The sequence below is a fragment of the Ramularia collo-cygni genome (genome assembly GCF_900074925.1).
Source record: "Ramularia collo-cygni strain URUG2 genome assembly, contig: RCC_scaffold04, whole genome shotgun sequence".
In the NCBI taxonomy this organism is placed as follows: domain Eukaryota; kingdom Fungi; phylum Ascomycota; class Dothideomycetes; order Mycosphaerellales; family Mycosphaerellaceae; genus Ramularia; species Ramularia collo-cygni.
The window spans coordinates 1,512,666-1,530,592 of NW_019716258.1; the positions used below are offsets into that span (position 1 = coordinate 1,512,666).

General features: G+C 51.2%; 8 protein-coding genes; 1 reads left to right on the forward strand and 7 right to left on the reverse strand.

Moving 5' to 3' along the window:
- Window positions 1-186: 186 nt before the first annotated feature.
- RCC_03680 (uncharacterized protein) lies at window positions 187-3,855 on the reverse strand (the record flags this gene model as incomplete). The annotated part of the gene is made up of 1 exon (XM_023768967.1): window positions 187-3,855. One exon carries the CDS (start codon window positions 3,853-3,855, stop codon window positions 187-189), a length of 3,669 nt encoding a protein of 1,222 aa, XP_023624735.1.
- A 197-nt stretch (window positions 3,856-4,052) lies between these two features.
- RCC_03681 (uncharacterized protein) lies at window positions 4,053-4,355 on the reverse strand (the record flags this gene model as incomplete). Its single annotated transcript, XM_023768968.1, has 1 exon — window positions 4,053-4,355. The coding sequence occupies one exon, from the start codon at window positions 4,353-4,355 to the stop codon at window positions 4,053-4,055; it is 303 nt and encodes a 100-aa protein (XP_023624736.1).
- A 3,010-nt stretch (window positions 4,356-7,365) lies between these two features.
- RCC_03682 (related to alpha-1,3-mannosyltransferase) lies at window positions 7,366-9,339 on the forward strand (the record flags this gene model as incomplete). XM_023768969.1 has 2 exons in its annotated part: window positions 7,366-8,344; window positions 8,405-9,339. The coding sequence occupies 2 exons, from the start codon at window positions 7,366-7,368 to the stop codon at window positions 9,337-9,339; spliced, it is 1,914 nt and encodes a 637-aa protein (XP_023624737.1).
- A 590-nt stretch (window positions 9,340-9,929) lies between these two features.
- Window positions 9,930-10,412, reverse strand: RCC_03683 (uncharacterized protein; the record flags this gene model as incomplete). The annotated part of the gene is made up of 1 exon (XM_023768970.1): window positions 9,930-10,412. The coding sequence occupies one exon, from the start codon at window positions 10,410-10,412 to the stop codon at window positions 9,930-9,932; it is 483 nt and encodes a 160-aa protein (XP_023624738.1).
- Window positions 10,413-12,388: 1,976 nt separating this feature from the next.
- On the reverse strand, window positions 12,389-13,027 carry RCC_03684 (uncharacterized protein; the record flags this gene model as incomplete). XM_023768971.1 has 2 exons in its annotated part: window positions 12,389-12,742; window positions 12,800-13,027. The coding sequence occupies 2 exons, from the start codon at window positions 13,025-13,027 to the stop codon at window positions 12,389-12,391; spliced, it is 582 nt and encodes a 193-aa protein (XP_023624739.1).
- A 747-nt stretch (window positions 13,028-13,774) lies between these two features.
- RCC_03685 (related to TAD2-subunit of tRNA-specific adenosine-34 deaminase) lies at window positions 13,775-14,537 on the reverse strand (the record flags this gene model as incomplete). XM_023768972.1 has 2 exons in its annotated part: window positions 13,775-14,172; window positions 14,234-14,537. 2 exons carry the CDS (start codon window positions 14,535-14,537, stop codon window positions 13,775-13,777), a joined length of 702 nt encoding a protein of 233 aa, XP_023624740.1.
- Window positions 14,538-15,016: 479 nt separating this feature from the next.
- On the reverse strand, window positions 15,017-15,955 carry RCC_03686 (uncharacterized protein; the record flags this gene model as incomplete). Its single annotated transcript, XM_023768973.1, has 1 exon — window positions 15,017-15,955. One exon carries the CDS (start codon window positions 15,953-15,955, stop codon window positions 15,017-15,019), a length of 939 nt encoding a protein of 312 aa, XP_023624741.1.
- Window positions 15,956-16,018: 63 nt separating this feature from the next.
- On the reverse strand, window positions 16,019-17,838 carry RCC_03687 (uncharacterized protein; the record flags this gene model as incomplete). XM_023768974.1 has 2 exons in its annotated part: window positions 16,019-16,425; window positions 16,500-17,838. The coding sequence occupies 2 exons, from the start codon at window positions 17,836-17,838 to the stop codon at window positions 16,019-16,021; spliced, it is 1,746 nt and encodes a 581-aa protein (XP_023624742.1).
- Window positions 17,839-17,927: the final 89 nt, after the last annotated feature.

Sequence of the window (17,927 nt, forward strand, 5' to 3'; positions counted from 1 at the left end):
GTTCAGAATTCATTCCCTCCCAATATCTAAAACCAAAGGCATTTCTCGTTCCCCAAAAAAAAAAACGTCGACAAAAAAGCGTGTCCGTGTTTTTGCCGGGGGGTATCATCCATAGAACGCAACACACACATTTCATTCCCTCAAACGATAAGACTCCAAAAAAACACAAAGAGGAAAATCTATTTCTCATCTCGCAGGAGTATCCGGGATATCCCATATACTACTACCCTCTTCTTCTGGCTTCTTCGGCGGCGCTGTGCCAAAGGGAATAGGTCCTGTGCTGCTAAAGACGGGCAAAGTACGGCCGTTGTTGCTGGATGATTGGGGAGGCGTGGGCGGGATGATGGAGGGTGGAGGCATATACCCCGCGTTGGTCGGCATGGTCGGTAGAGGAGGCATGTAGATAGGATTGCTCGACATGGGTTGTGGTGGCGCCTGAGCCGAAAACTGGTGTTCTGGAATCTGCTGGACGACGGGCATTTGAGGAGGTGGAGGCGCTGTACTGAACCCTGCAATGTTGGATACCATGGAAGGTGCTGTGTTCTCTGACATCTCTGTGTCTATTGTGGTGGGATCAGGCAATGTATGTGCTTGTTGATGCAGGAACAGGGGTTGGTTGGATGCCGATGGTGCATGACCAGGGGTAAGCTTCGCAGGCGGCGGCATAATCGGTGTCTCTTCTTGAGCAACATCTCGCACAAGACTCGCGCCGTTCGCATGCATAGCGTAGTCTCCAGGCGTGAAATCCGTAGTAGGCTGTGAAAGGTGAAGTCCCTTAGCCGGCTCCACATCTTCTTTCTTTGCTGGGAACTGATTGATAGCCCCGCCGGCTGGCTTGGGCACCGGGAGACCACTTCTCACAACGGATTTGATGTCTGCACTCCCTGCACTGGGATTCGGCCCAGAATTTGAAGCTCGCGCTGCACCCTCTGCCGCTACTTTCTTTGCCGCAGTATTGATCCTCCGGGTCTCAGCGGCTTTTAGTGCTCGTGCTCTCCGATCCGCGTCCAGCTTGGCCTTTTGCTTCGCATCGTGCTCCTCCTTGGTGGCGCTGTTTTTGAGCGTCAGACTAGTCTTCTTCATGCCAGCCGTGATGCTATCGATTCCGTCCGACGCTGTGGTAGGCGTCGCAGCGACAGTCGCATTCCCAGCGCGACTGACTGGGCGTGGAGGGACAACTGAAGAGCTCGTACTTGATCTGGGGGAGGTCGGTGCACTGGAGCCCGCTTTTCTTGGCTTGCTCGGAGCTCGAAGCTTCTTGTTGTTGATCTGTGAGCCAGCGGCAGGCACAGGCGGTGGCTTCATACCGCCATGCGAGGCGTTCGTGAACTCAGAGGGAAGTATCGGCATTGGAGGCGCATCTGCATCGATCGCATTACTCGAGATATCCAACGCGCTGCCATCGCTAAGACGCCGGCTTGCTCTCCTCTGCGGTACTGGAGTTGCGGATGGCAAGACTGTGATCGTCTCGCGTCTGTTCGCCTTGTTTTCGGCGCGGCTTGCAGAAAGAACACTTTCCAGATCGTCGCTAGTGCTGTCGGACTGCACGGGACCTTTGGCTTTACGATCTCGCAGCTGTCTAGGTTGGGTGGCATCGCCGGAAGTTTGTGTTGGAGCTGCCGGTTCCTTCTTCACCCGTACACCTCCGAGTTCCTCTGCGGTGAAGCTCTTGGTCTGCCTCTCCGAAGGAATCAACAATTTGGAGAGCTCTTGAGTGGCAACGACCCAGTCAACCTCCGGTGGGGGAGGTGTTGGTCCGCGTGTGGGTATTGGAGCGTCCCTCATAGTCCCGGCAATGGAGCGAGCAAACTTGTTCGTGTCAACGACCTTGTAAGCGAAAGATTCTGTCGGGGTGGCATATGTTGGCTGAGGGCCAGTTCGGACCTTTTTTGCTTGCGGAGGTGGAGGCGGATTGACTTTCATTTCCAAGGCAGTCAAGTTCTCGGCAGACCACCATGACTTGTCATAGCGCAGTTGTTGCGTCAAACCAAGCCCATTGATTGACAATCCCGTCATCTGCGAACTCAAATCCATGAGCGCTTCAACGCCTTTTGTCAAAGGGGTGAGAGGGGCGGCGCAGAGTCCAGAAAGGTGACTCAAAACACCGCTGCACAGAGCTCGATCGCTGTAACCGCCTTCCAACACACTGATGACCCGACCTTCACATCCTTCGATTTCCTCTGCCAGTTTGACCACGTCCTGCGTAAATCGTGCATAGAAGTCGGTTGGAACGTAGACTTTGTGCCTCTGCATACCCGAACCCTCCCACTCGCTAGCATCAAATCCTGCAGAGATGAATATGGCAGCTTTGGGCTTGAKCTTGCCTTCCGATTTGATGCGCTCAGCGTGGTGCTGTAGGAAGATGCTGGCCTTGTCGAGCAGAACTCGATATCTCTCCTCGTAGAGCCGCCAGAAGTCTTCCTCCGTCTYCCACGGCTGTAGATGCACGTTCCAAATAGATTGCCCATGTGCATTCTCAACACACAGACTCGCTGCCTGCACCTTGTCGTCATCGCCCATTTCACAAGGATAGCTGTTGATGTCGTGAATGCTGTAGTATCCAATATCAGGGCCGAGTTTCTGCTTGTTGTTTTTCCCATTAAGTCGTTTAACATTATTGGCGCTGTTTCGCTCCCAGGTGATGGCCTGGCTACCATCTCCATGATGCAGATCAAAATCCAGAATGGCCGCATGTGTCAACCCATATGCCTGAGCGGCATACTCGATACCGACATGAACGTTGTTTAGCCAGCAGAAGCCACTCGGGACATCCGCCGAGCAGTGGTGGCCGGGTGGTCGGACTGCGACGAAGGCACGTTTCGTGTTTGATTCTGTGGTGAATATTGAATCTACGGCATCGGCGACCCCTCCAAGAGCACCCTGAAATGCCTCCAACGATCCCGTAGCGAGGTACAAGTCACCCGGATGCAGTGTTGGCGCCTCAGTCTCTCCCGGCGCTGGCCGTCGATCTAGTTCCCTTTCGCCCGCTGCCAGTCTCCCGCCCGCTGCATTACACATTCGCTGCAACTCCGTCATCCATGCAGTCCCGTGTACATTCGTAACGTACGAAGACGTGATAGGCATCGATCGCGCAGAGCGCCGAATCTGAAAAGGTGGTTTCGAAACCTCTTGTCGATCAGGATGTGGCGCATGCTGTGCACCCGAGTGATGGGCTCCAAGACGAACATATGCGGTTGAGGCTCCCAGTACGCTGGCGTGTATTCGCTCCGGCCTCTCTACAATCATTGACAAGGACGACTTGCTGGTCTTGAGACGTGACCAGCGATGTCCGTAGCAAGCATCATGCAGGATGACGACGGTTTCAGCCTCGGAACCAGACTGCGAGTGGCTCAGCAGCTCCCTTGTGAAGTGTTCCGTGGCAATCTGAGCGGCAGTGAGAGGGATAGGCTCCTCAATGGACTCCATGTTTGTCTGCGCGTCTCTAAGGCCAGATATGACGTTGGAGATGGATCGCTTGGGCGTCGGCCGTTTGTCRTTCTCCTCCCTCTGCGCACCGCCGAGCGATGACCGCGAACCCCTCTTGGACAGTCTCGGCGAGGCAGGTGCCAGATTCATGCTGGCGGAGCTTGATGGACGTCGAAAGGGGGAGTGTTGTTGAGGTCGAGGCGAATTTTTGCCGTTGATGACAGGCGAGTTGGCATGCTGTGAAGATTGTCGTGAGAGCGATGTCCGAGGTCTGGGTGTTGGTGGCGCCGACGATATCGGACTGTGCGAGCGAGAAGTTGTCGCAATTGAGGATGAGGATGTAGGATCTGTTGAAGGCGCCAGGTCGGTCGTGTCGATGCGCGGTGGGCGCGTCTCCTCCGTCGGGACGATGAGCCCATTCATCTCCATCGTGACGAGTTGCTGTATTCACAACGACGACTTGTCGTAAATCCAGCGCGTAGTGGAAGCGGAGGACGTGTAGTCGCGGAGAGGTACCTTCCAGCTGCAGCCGCTACTGCAGGTGGAAAACCGAGGAGTCGGGAGAGATGACGCTAGGCGACCCAAACACCATCAAGCCGCCAACGACGAGATCCGTTTTTCCTTGGTCAGGCACCAAAGGCTTCCTTGAGAGCCGTCCACTTTCCACGTATACGCTGCAGGCGACTGGAAGCCTCGGACGGACCGGTAGAGGGCGTTTGCGGTGGTCCACTCTCGCTGTCGCGGTCGAGAGCCGCCCAAAACTCCTCTCTGCTTATCTCGCTGCGTTTCGGGGTCGGCGGGCTGGGCTGAACAATCTGCGGCGGACCTGCACGCTGCTGTCCGAAATACTCGCTCCTCCGGCGCCTCCTGCGTGCCTCCAGCTCCTCCCAGTCTCGGACGTCGGTGGTGGCGGCGTCTCGTTCACTCATTTGATCGATGAAGGGGGATACACACTTCTCGAGCCGGCGGCTACTGCTGAGTTATACCAACAATTGGGACGGCGGTATAAAACCAGCTTATTATTATTATGATAATTCAACACACGAATCGCGATGGCGGAGAATGGTCGGGAGGGCGCGCCATTTCTACATACGACACTATCACACTCGGCTGCTTCGTCAGGCATTGTCATCGTTGGCATCATCATCATGCTTCCAGCCTTCCAGGTCAGCTTTGGACCGATTTGAACACTTCGCCTGGTGCCCCGCCTGTGTCCCTGGTGTCCTCTGAATTTTAACGGAGCCACGCGATGGCCGTTTAGGCCAAGCGTGCGCCACAACTCCGCACAGGGCGATCGGCACTGCCCCTCGTCCTGGGACCTGGAAGATAATCTCCATGGTATATGCAGGGCAGCAGGAGTACACTCACTTCAGGAGATCTCGTCTCAAGAGCGAGCAAGAACTCGGGTCCTCATGCGATTGTTAAAAAGCTCACGTTTGGAGGCTCTTCCCACAAAGCTGCCTGTCTCCATCCGGCAGTCGTCACAGCAATCTCGAACCGGAGAGTATATGTACTATTGAAAGATGCTAACGAGGTTTGCAATGAGCTAGGCACGATCCGCCTTATGAGTGGCGTAATCATCCTTTTCGTCATCACATTTCAAATCACCAGCCAAGCGAGTTCCTCATCCATACTGCGATTCATTATATACTCACCACCTGGTAACCCATGGATAAGATGGTGGTTTTTCTCTAACGCATCCTTCGCCAACATCACGAGCTGCTCAGCTCCTGGGTTTCGGCTGTCTCAGTAGAGCATTGCCATGACGGCGGGTACGGAGTACGMGCCGAAGCACCACCGGCAGCCCCCTCGAGCGAAAGCAAGATAAATGAAAACGTCGAAATCCTCTGCCTTATGACCACATTCGGAAACGCCTCCGCTCAAATTAAGACGTGTGACACCTCGGAAAACATGCTTTGCCACGCTGCGGAGCTTTCAAAATTCAAGCTCTCGACAGTCCAACGGCTGGTCTCGCCTCACGCAGACGCGCCTTCGAGCACTCTATCACATGCTTTGAATGTCGTTTACGGAGTAGAGGGACAGGAGTTTCCGCATGCCGGACGCGTCCGGCACTCTTGACCAAAAATCTTCCGACGCGTGCTGTTTGCTTGCTCTTCCAAACCAGTCATCCATAACCCACAGCAAAAGCAAATGATGCTTCTCAATCCGGAAAACACACACGTGACGGCTCTCCCCACACGGAARGATGCAGATCCGAATCACGAAACGCACCAGCCTCTAGGCTCCAGGCACCTCGTGAGTTTAAGAATGCCCCAGGAATGCCAAAGATATCTTAAGCCTCACAGCCACGTGGCTACAAACGGTCCTCGGGTCTAGGAGTACACGACTGTGCCACTCCCTACCGTTGTCAATCTGCAAGCGACCTAGACACTGTATGAGGATAGTAGTGCCCTGGAGCTGCTGAAGACCTCCAGCGTGGGTGTAAGTGTCCCTCTGACCTACACCACAGTTCTGAAGCACATTGCGTCGCGACAAGATCTTAGACCACGCTTTATCCTGATCCTATTCGAAATGGCGTCTTGACAATGGAGATGTCGCCGACTAGGACTGATAGGTCGCCATCCCCTTCGCGAGAAGGACGGAATGAATGTCATGCCATCTCTGCCTGAGCATCAGAACCCGGAATCGTGTCACATCCTCATCTGCACCGTCATGCGTCTTCGGTTGCTAGAAGGCTTGAAATAAAGGTTCATTTTCCGAAGAACCAACTACGACTTCCGACGTTACCCTGGTCAAAATATCATCAAATTCAAAAGGCACGATTCCACTACATCCTGCATCGAACCTACAGCCGCGCACACAATGTGGATGATGTCAACGCGTCTTCCATCCCTCTCGACGACCTGGCTGCCTCATGTTACGCACCCCACAAAGCCACCCCGGATCGCGGGAAACGCGCACCATTGAGATGGTTTGTCATTGGTTTCCGCTTCGTCGGATCGGCCAACTGCAAAGTCTAAGCATCGGTAGGCATGCATATAGCACGGTATGTATGTAGAGCAACTCTCTTCTTCTTCATGAAAGCTTCTGCTTCTCTTGGCCATGATTTGGGAAGCCCAAAGATGAGACATGACTTCCATTTTGTCTCACAAGGGCTTTTTGGGCTCCAAGGTCAATGGGCGGACTTTGCAGATTGGGGTCTGTGACGGGATCTTTTTGAATCTCTCTTGCTCGGGTATGTTTGGGGTATCATGCTGGACGAGATGTGAAGACCTCTTGAAATGCCGGTTCTCCGCACACGAGCATCCGGTGTATAAATTTACTGGCTCTCAGAATTCATTTATGGCTTCGCAAACAGGAACAGATCGACCGGATCCAACATGCGAAACAGTATCTTCAACTGGACGAAAGGAACCAAAAGCATACCACCTGCAACACATGAAGCGGTGTTGGCCATATGTCTCACTACCCCAACACCAACCCTAACGCTAGATCCGAGGCTTCGAATTGTCATGAGGAAATACGGTGTGCTCTTCCACAAAGTCTCGAACGTACAGTCCTTGCATGCTTATCATGAAACATCCGGGAAACAGGATATACACCCACGAACGTCACAACATGAATGTGAATGTGTGAACAAGATCGCCGCCAAGCTTTGTCGGGTCTAGACCTCGGGGCGGATCGCCCCACCCGGAAGTTCCGCACCACACTCCTCTTCAAGCCTGAGGGTCCGAGACTTTCAACCGCCCATCATCACGCCTGGTGGCTTCTGCATGCTGACACGGGGAAGGCAGCTTTGAAGCCGCATCGTAACGATCATGGTAAGCGAACATGGTAGCGAGTACGCTGCCCGCATGCGCTGGCCAGCACTCAGCCTTTGCATCATTGCCWCCATGGACAGGTATCTCCTCCTGACAGCCTCCCTTCTCGTCCTCTTTCTCGCAGATTTCTCCCATCTTCCTTTGCAGCACCGCAATAATGTCGTCTTTGAATTTATCCCGGCATCGAAAGAGAGCAATCATATGTCGCGTGCTGGCATGCACATTGACTGCTACCCTTCTCTGTCTTGTATTTTTTCCTTTCTCCGTCAGTGCGGCTTCCATCATACCCCCAAACAGCAGGCAAGAAGACACACAGGATGTGCCTGAGCCTGGAATACATGAGATTCTACGTCGATCAAGCGAGGATGATCGTCCGAAGCAGGAATACCCCAGTCCAGCCCAAGGGAAGCAGCAGCCTTTACTAGAAGAGCCACAAGAGGCCAAGCAGGATGAGAACTACCCGAGCGAGGAGCAGGATGAGAACTACCCCAGTGACGAGCAATTGGTGGAGCAATCCGCCTCGCAGAGAAGCGAGGCGAATGCGGACATCGCAAGTGCCATGAGCTACATATCCACCCTTTTCCCCGATGAGCTACAATTAAAGGGACTACTCGCTCCCTTTGCTGAAACCGGCGAAGCACATGTCCGCGATCTTGCATTACGAGTGAGGATATTCAAAAAGGCATTCGAGGCGTGGGAAGCTCTGCACCTAGTCCAAAACAAGGGCTCCATGTACCAACAGGATGTCATCCAGAGGCTACGTCAACTAGACCTGCCATCTGTAAACCTCCGAAAGTCCATCCAGATATATGATCGATTCAGGTCGTATATCAATAAGATGGCGGACCATCTGTTCCCCTGGACAGGCGCCTACTTTCCTGACCACATGTCTCTGCATGCTGCACTCTACAGTGGTGGTCGAGGCATCGTCATCACAGCTGGAAACGATCAGGCAAAGTTCCTTCTTACATCCATTCCCTCATTCCGGCAACTGGGCTGCCAGCTCCCAATCGAAGTGTTGTATCTTGGTGATGGCGATCTGGACGAAGAGTGGAGAGACAAGCTAGAAGCCATGCCGGGAGTCATCACTCGTGATCTGTCCCACATGATCAACGATGTTGGCTGGACTTTGAAAGGTATGTGCGCTTCATGGTATGTTGTATTGTGCATGCTAACAAGACTATCAGGATGGGCAGCAAAACCCTTCGCAATGCTCATGTCCTCTTTCCGAGAAGTACTCTTCATCGACGCAGACGCCCTTTTCTTCGTCGATCCCGAAATACTGTTCGAAGACGAAGAATATATCCAGACGGGCGCTCTATTCTTCACCGATCGAAATCTCTCGCCACAGGATGACAAAAGAGCATGGTTGAGACAGGTGCTACCTAAACCCATCTCCGACAAGGTGCAGCGGAATAACCGACTATGGACTGGTGAGAGCGTCCACATGCAGGACTCCGGCGTGGTTCTGGTCGACAAGTGGAGACATTTCGTGCCTATGCTGTTGACTACAAGACTGAATGGGCCTGATCGCGATGGAAATCCCGAGCAGGGTAAGAGAGGCATCTATGACATGGTGTACGGAGACAAGGAGACATTCTGGCTTAGCTGGGAGTTGGCTGGAGATCCGGGATACTCCTTTCATGACAGTGTGGCTGGCAGCATGGGTACGCTGGAAACGGAGCAAGACATTGAGGAGTCGTTGACGCCGCTTAAAGCTCATCTTGCGAGGGAAAGCGCTTCCAGGAGGAGGCCGAAGCTGAATCCAGTTGATGTGGAAACTGAGAGCGACGTACCACCTCTGCCAACCCCGGACACTACGAACACCCCAAAGATCCCAACATTGTGTTCCCCTCAACTACTCCATTTCGACAGAGCAGGCAAGCCATTATGGTGGAATGGCTGGATCGCAACCAGCAAATTCAAGGAAGATCATGGAAAAATGCAGACCTTTGATGTATATGTCAAGGAACCGACACAAGTCTTGAGACCTGAGAATCGGGACCGATGGGATGTTCGAGCTTCCAATGTGGTTTGTCTACAATCTGACGATGTTACACCTTTTACGAAGGAAGAGCATGGTGTATTGGAGATGATTATGGAGATTGCTAGGGAGAATACCCCGGAATGAGATGGTTTGTACGGTCTTGTTATTTTAGATTTTTGAATGCTGGACTTCACAATCTATTGTATCAGAGCAATGCGTCGGATTTCGAGTATGTTGTGGACCCGCTTCAATGATCCAGTCCAATTAGCGATTTGTCCTTCCGATGCTGGCGGCTTCATTCAATCTGCAAGGTGTTTCTGGCTCGAAAGTGCCAAAAGCACCCCATAGTCGCCCTCTAGTCGACGCGAGCTTCGTCAAAATCAGACGTCGCAATGCCTGATTTTGTCCAAGGATACAACAGCACTAGGCGATATTACAGATGTCATTCGAACATATGTCGTGTAGATAGGTCCTAGAGGCGGATCAGATCAATCTTCACTTGGCGTGCAATTCAGAAGAGTGAACGTCCTTTGGAAAAAATGTGACTTTTGATACCTCCAACTTAGCTTCCACCTACATGGTTTTCCTGTTCTCAGTGAAGCTGAGCTCGTCGAATGCGATCCTTGCAATGAGACCAACTCAATGCACGCCGCATAACAATAAAACCGCCTCTTCCAAACCCCTACTTGACTTCCTCCATGTAAATGCAACAAACCTCTCCTCCTGTGCCAAACTTACAGGCCATGGAGAGTGTATTCCGTATTCCCTTCCCACACCTCCTTCACCTCCTTCACATAAACGGGGAAAAACAAAGCAGGCCGCAATCCCCAAAACACTTCATTCTCATCAAGATGCGAAAGAAAATCATAGGGATATCTGTTCCACTCAATATGTTGCGCTGGTCCGACAGAAGCTTTCAAAGTCATAGGATGAGGAGACTTCTCGATCTCGGAAAGAGTCATCTTCTCGGGTTTAGCTTTTGGAGTGGTGGTAGTGAGAGCGGCTAGGATGGGGGATGGTGAAGGAGTTTTGTTGGTGGGAGGGATAGTGAATTCTACTTTTGCTTCGCGGAAGGATTGGGGTGATTCTCGTGCGCTGGCGGGATATGACCAGGGGTCTTTGAATGGTCCTGTGGTGTAGTTGTTGCGGCGGACGACGACGGCGGCTGTGGTTGGAGTGGTKCGGATGGCACGGAGTAGTTTGGGAATGGTGGCCATGATTCTGATGGATGGATCCTTTCTGCTGGATGAGCGGTAGCTGATTCGGTGAATGTTGGGTAATAGGCGTTGGATCTGATCGGATTGAGAATTTTAGAGGAGAGGTTTCAAAAATCGCTGAATTACTTGAGAGTGCGAGTGTATGTTAGAGTTTCTTCATATGATAATTCTGCCAAGGATTCGACGACCACGTATCTTTGCCAAAGTCAGGATATGGCGGAACCGGAGACGTGGTTTGAACGTTCTTTAAGACTGCGTTTGGTAACAGAAAGGTCAAAAGAAAATGTGATGTCGATTCATGCTCTTGTCTATGCTATGTTCAGAAGACGACCATTTCATAACTTTCCCTCCCGGTCGTGAAATATTCCAGGAACATGAGACATCTCTAAGCCTTTGGACTATTTGGGTATGTGCCTCCCAGTACGAGAGTAGGGTAGTACCGAGATCTGAACGGCAATTGATTGAACGCTTTCGCCGTTCAATTCCAACCGCTCATTTGTGTCGATCGCGACAACTGCTCCTCTCGTATATATAAACCATGCCGCCATTTCTTGATCTCTTAAAAATACTACCACAGATCTCCCACCAAACCCCTCCAGACAATATCAACCAGACAACATCCATCAAATCAAGATGAAGTCCGCCACGCTTCTTCTCATAATTTCAAGCCTTTGCCTAGGCACAAGTACGCYCAGACTAACGCTATATGTCCGAGTACTTGTACTGACAATGTTACAGGTGCTGGCCGCGCAAATACCGTCGAAAAAGTCGTTCGCTGCGCAGAAACAGAACGCGATTTCGCGAATTTTAAATTCTGTCTTATGGGGGCGGAAGTACCTTCATGATTTGGGCAGGTTTCCTATTTTTGCTAATGCCATATGTAGCCCCAAGGACAATTATTCAAGAAACGATTGATCTTGATTTCCTGGATTAATGCTGGATTGATGCTACTGGCTAGAACGGAGTTTGACATGGTTTTGTCTTGGGTTCTATAATAAGTGTAATTTAGCTTTGGTGTCGTATGCTAGCATTAGTTGTTGTAATAAGTACAAGCTCTCTTTCAGTACGGTCTATGCGTGAAGGTGAGTAGATACTGTGAGGACACGTAAAAGAAACAGTGAAGGTATCTCCAGATACTGCGAGAACAGGAACACTACGAAGCATACGCATACGTCGTGAATGCCATGTGATGAACCAACATAAAGGTCACTCACGGTTAGTAACAAAGCCTGATTATTATAGTATCTGCCTTCCATTATATACCATCGACATACTCTGACTTTCATTAGAGACAACCATTGTACATGAAGTATAGCTTGTAAACAAGAGACGGTTACGTAGCTCTCGAGTCTTAACCGAGCACGTTCGACTATAGATGTATGAACACAGCCATATCGCCCGCTCTACAATGTGCTCAGAGAATCTGCTATAAGACCGCCGGAGACCCTACGCACGGGAGTTACAACGTATAAAACCGTTGCCAAATCACGCTACTGCTAAAACTCCGCCGCTACTAATCATGACATTTCACTAGATTCCTCTCAACGTGGAGCTAAAGCTTCTAGTTAGCTCTCTTCACATTTCAGTTACGTAGTGCCTTTCTTTCTACTACACTCTTCTCTGCTCTTATCGCATCGCATCAACTTAGCTTAGGGATACACTTCATCAGATCCGTTATCGAATCTTCTAGGGCCGTTTATATCATATCCGTTATCGAATCTTCTAGGGCTGTTTATTCCAGGGCTGAGGTGAATGTGAATAACTGCATATAACCGACTAAACTACGGGCTGTCAGTGCCCCATATATATATTCATTGCATAATCGACTAAACTACGGGCTGCGAGAGCCCCATGTATATATCCCGAAGTGAATGAGCTATGGCGCGGCTGTCTATTCCAATACCAGCACCCTTGCTCCACATAAATCCAAGCTGATCAAACCATTCCTGGAAGTAATCTTAAATGAATCTCCCGCGCTAAATTCCAAGGTCCCCAAGATCGCCAAGAGCAAGGGCATCATCAGTCGCTCCAAGAGCAAGGGGATCCTCAATCCCTCCCAGAGCCCCGAGCGAACTGTCCAGGGACGTTAATCCCAGAACAGGGGAGTCTAGGAGACTGCTATCAGAGGTTTGGACTCGCTCGGGGGTGGGGTCGAGGGAGCATCCGAAATAAAAGTTCTTGCGGTTGTTGTTGACGATGTAGTAGCGTCGGCCAACGCAGTTGGTTTGGCAGGCAACGCTGTCGCCGCAGGATTGGCCTCTCTTGAAGTACGCTGCAACTGATGAAGCCGAAAGGGCTGCGATGAGTACTGTCGTGAACTGCATGATGGTCTGTGTGGAGATGTCAGTCTTTTTTCAAGGGTTATTCGTTGTTGGAGGAAGCCATACATATGGAATTTGGACTGGGGAGGGCGAGATAGGTGGAGTGTTGGATCTTTTTGGGGAGAGTGGAATCGGTGAAGTGTTGGATCGTTCGGGGGAGCTGCTTGTGAGGTAGTCTTGCTTGCGAGGTAGTCTTGGTTGTGAGGTAGTCTTGGGTAGTGAGGTAGTCTTGGTTGCGAGGTAGTCTTGGTTGTGAGGTAGTCTTGCTGATGAGATAGTCTTGCTGATAATCATTCGACATGGGGCGAGCAATGTTGGACTTATATAGCAGAGAGAAGCTCTACAACTGGTATGCAGAGTTCAACGACCTCAACGCGCCTCCCGCATAAGGTAGAGTAGGAGGCGATAGTGGCTGATGAGAATATCCGATCCCGATCTTCAAACTTCCATCTAGCCACTATGACTCCGGACGTGCGATCCAATTACATGAWAGTATAGCAGTGGGAACCAAGATTTTCAAGCGACTAAGGTACACTAGAGTGCGATGTAGATGGCGGGTATAATTATATCGGCTGGAATTCAAACGTCGAAGGACCCGAGTTTATTGACATCTGGCGAGATCACGACTACACGATATGCCGTACACACGAGCGTCTTACGCCTCAGAACAGAAGGTCTCTAACTTTGAATCAAGAAATTTAGAAGAAGGAAAGTTGGTATAGGTCGTGAGCAAGTGTTCAATAGTAAGTAAGGTATAGCGGATGACTCTCAATAAACGGTTTCGATTCCACCGTTACACGAACATTCAAGGCCGGTAGCAAAACTCTTGTTAAAAGGCGTTGAACGTTCCTCCCAACCGCAGAATTCTGTCAGTCTCCCAGTGAACCTCTACTTTGTCGTGACTGAATCCATGTGGTCGGCAGGAGGGTAGTATCATGTCACGAAGGCGTTGGCCAGCCTACCAGGACACTGACAGAAGAAACGAGACACCTAATCACAACGAAAATACCACACATCTCTCAAAAGTACTCTCCCCCCATCTCAAACCTCCACACACCTCCCCTCAACCCTCCCACACCCAGCCGGACAAGGATACTCCGGATCATACTGCCACGAAAAATACGGATCCGTCTCATTGGTCAACACCTCCCCAATCAACCTCCCCGCACTACCCAGATCAAAACTCTGCTTGAAAATCTCCATGGAACCCACACGAATTTGCCCCCAGCCCTTCTCAATCAACCTATCAATAGAAGTTCCGTAGATATACTCCCGGAATCCAGCCCATCGAATCGCAGAAGCGCACATGGGACAGCTTTCCGCATTCGTGTATAGGGAGAGACTGGAGAAGGCGGCTTGAGCTTCACTGGGAGTGAGTTTATAGGGTCCATCTGGGGATGTGAGGACTGAGGTACAGTTATTGATGGCTGCGATTTCACCTGGATTAAGTGTTAGAAGCTATAGGCTACATTCTTCATCATGTAAAATATGCTTACTTACCATGCAGAGTGGGATTCCCAGTCGAACTTATGGAATTGGCTCCTATACAGACCAACTCACCCAGACCAGTCGTATCAGTGTGATTCACGACCACGGTTCCGAAAGCTCCAAAGGGACATGGCGAGACGAGGTCTGAGAGGGCTTGGTTTGCTCTTCGCATCCAGTGGACTCGTGTATTGAATGGAATGCCATTGATGGTGAGATGCGGTTCCGAGAGGGGATATTGTGAAGCTGATTGTTCTTTGGTGTGTAGATGGCTGACGGCGAGGCCAATGAGTGGTAGGATCGTCAGAATTGGTCGCATGATCATGGATGTAGGTCTTAAAGACGGAATGTAATCGGATTCAGTCGGACAGACGATCACTTCAAAGCTTGGAGAGTTTTGTAAAGGTCGAAAACTGCATTGGCGGCAAGTACTATAGCTAGTGTTATCGCTTTCGCCGCGGCCGGCCGATCAATCAATCAGAACGCCACACTTCTGTCATCGTTTGCCCGATCATTACACCGAGAGACGGCATCTCATCTCATTCTGATCAACAGAGGAGGAATCGAAGCAGAGCCGCCGCAGAAATTGATTCGGAGCGTGGCACTGCCAATAGCAATTCGAGTCCCACGTCTGCCAGTAGTAATTGGGGAGTCAAAATACAGCTTTTGTGTAGCTACTGCGCTAGATACATTCTGATCCATTGTAATGGAAGCACGACGTCCAGACCTCCCCAAAGAAAAAAGACATATCAGCGAGCCATTCTGGAATCACCGCATGAAATCCATACACCTTGCCGCTCATACCTGCAAACGGATCGATGGCATAACCAGGAAGTCTCCATTCATCACATATACTCCCCTCTGAAGAATCCCCATCGCAACCGGACAGGTAGAGAGCATATATTCTTCACGGCCCATACTTCGCACCAGCAACGTTAGATCTTGACCGAGACTAACGTGGGCGAATCGATCAACGCCGGCCTCCTCAAGCTGAGAGTCTGCGATAGAGCTGACGATGGCGATGACTTGGTCAACTTTGTCATGGATGAACGGTCCTTGCTTTAGCCACTCTCTCCACGGACGGACAGCTTCTTCCAAAATTTCTGCTTCGGCTGACGTTGCAACATAGGCAGACTCAAGGATTGGCTCAAACTCGACTTTCAGGAGGCCAGAGAATGACGCCAGGTCCCCAGTCTTGTTCAATGCGTTGCTGTAACGAATGAGGGGTCTTTGATCCGGTGGGATATGGCCGCTCGACAGTTGAGTTGCTTGCTCGATGCCTTCCCGGCCATGTAGATCGATGAAGCCTCGCATGCTTTCTGCTGCAGCGCAGAGCGAAGTCTTTGACCTGTCAAGACCCCGATTTGCTGCACCCGCGGCCGCCCAAAGAATCTCGCCAGCAACGACATAAGGCATTGGCCGTCGGACATCAATCTTCGAGGGGAATCCTTCCCGACGTAAAAATGTGTCGCAGCACTCCATGGTCAAGTCAATGCACCGTCGTGCGAACCTGTAAAGATCAAAGTTGACATAGCGCTCATCTTCGACCAATACCTCTTGGACGATCAGAAGTAGCTGGCATGGTGTCAACTTCTTCGTTTGTTGCCACTGGGCGGTGAGCCGTTGGTCAGGATCCTTGTGGAATTCCATGTAGCTCCTCGCGCATTCGTAGAAGAACTCATAAGGAGTGTTTCTCTGGCTTGTCTCGGCTCGAAGCCAGGCCGAGGTTATGTCCATTTTGCGGGCTTTCTTCGCACAGGTATTGTCTGGTGGAATGGCCGGGTGGTATTTGCCGGCCACTTACGTCACGTTCATACCCAGTGCAAGGCAGTACTGCCTCGCAACAAAGTTGACGCACTCCTGACCTTCCATGTCACCGACGAAACGGTCTCGTGAGTTCTGGCGGCTTATCACAAACTCCATGTCATCCCATCTGGTATTGAGCGAGCCCTGCACGATGGCTGCTCTGTAAAGGTGGGCAGCGGCAAGCGTGAACTGGTTGGCGTCGCAAAGTCGACTCCCGTGTATCGTAAGGTCGATTCGTTCGCGGAACGCTGTAACTCCGCAGAACACTGGCAGCGTGGCCAGGACATTGGATGGGATGAATACCGGCGATTGGCTTTCACTTGCTTGGTACGTCCAGCCAGTGCGATCTTTCTGCGTCTGATGAACTTTGCATCTATGGCAAGGCTTTGCGATAGGTCCACCTACACGAGAGAGGCGTTGAGGTCAGTTGCTGTCATACTTCGTCTCAAATAGGATGATCAGTCGCGACACATACCTGTAACGTCCATTCGTATCTCGCTCTTGGTGCTGACGGAGCTGCAAGCTTTCGAGAACTCRCTGAAATTGCGTGTCGTCTCGGCTCCCTGCTCTATCGTTGCATTTGCTTCCAGTAGAGCCCTCTCGGGGCAGCTCTCCAGGACGTCCCAGACGTCCATGTAGATTTGCGTTGCAACCAAGTTATGAGGCCCATATGTCTGATCTTCGTCGATCATCCGGAGCAAAAGCTCAGTGTATCGATCGAATATTGGACATTCTGAACGGCGGCTCGGGGCCAATTGGACAAGATCAGCCGTGATGTCAAGTAATGCTCTTGCGAATGGATGTGCCGTGAAGGCGCAGACCGGCCTATCTCCTGGAGAATCGAAGGGCTGCTGATACTTGATCCAACACACCAGCCGTTCAAACTCTTCAAGTGCACACCATGCAGGCATGCACAAGCGATCGAAATGGCATGTGGTAGATGGACCTTCGTGCTCGTGATCTTTGGAAGAACATACCCATGGCGCGATACCACGAGCATTACGAATGTAGCGATCGAGTCCAATACAACACAAGATGTTCCTCCACGAGTCCAGGGTTGGATTCGCATTCAAGAAGTCGTCTCGTATCTCGCAGATGATGTAGATGGCCCGGTCGGTGATCTCACATGTGGTTTGCAGGCTCAAGTCGCCATCCTTGTACTGCATCCAGACACCGCGCACATGAATACGAATCTTGTGCAAGTCATCCATCAAGCACCAGATTGAAAAGCGCCTCTCATTCTCAAGATCCTCCTCTGACATTTTCAACTCGACGGGTTGCTGAGCCTTTGCGGACCTCTTGGGCTTGTCAAATGTGTCCGCCTCGTCTGTACCGATACTAGGATCTTCTAATTCCAGATGCAAAAAGAGATTACTCAAGTCAGCCGAATCAGTAGCAAGCTCAATCTTCTTCTTCCGCTTCGGACGCCGGCTCTTGACCTCACGCTTGAGCATCTCAAAGATCTCCTCAAGTATAGTCAAGAAGTGCCGATGGGTGGAGTTGGACATGAGATCTCCTTTGTCCGCATACCAAAGAGCAGACTGCTGCCGTCCCTTGATCGCATCTCTGGTACAATCGAGCACCTTCAGCGGTATGTCGATGGTAGGGTCTTTCGCCGCGATGATCTTCTGGGCCAGAGGAATGAGCTCGTCGGTTCTGACCCTCTTCGCCGGTTGAGTTTTCGGCTTGCTTCTCGGACGGTTCGAGGGCGCAGCTGGGCCACATGCGCTCGCAGAGTCGAAGAGCCATTGAATCAGCTTTTCGGTGCCGGCTTTGTAGCGCTGGTATGCCCCAATGAGAGGAGCAGAATCCATGGTGGAGGTCACCGTTGGACTGTTGGAGAATGGAGATGATGTCGAGGTTGTGTTTGGATAAAGGTGAGGAAGCTTTGAGAAGATATGTG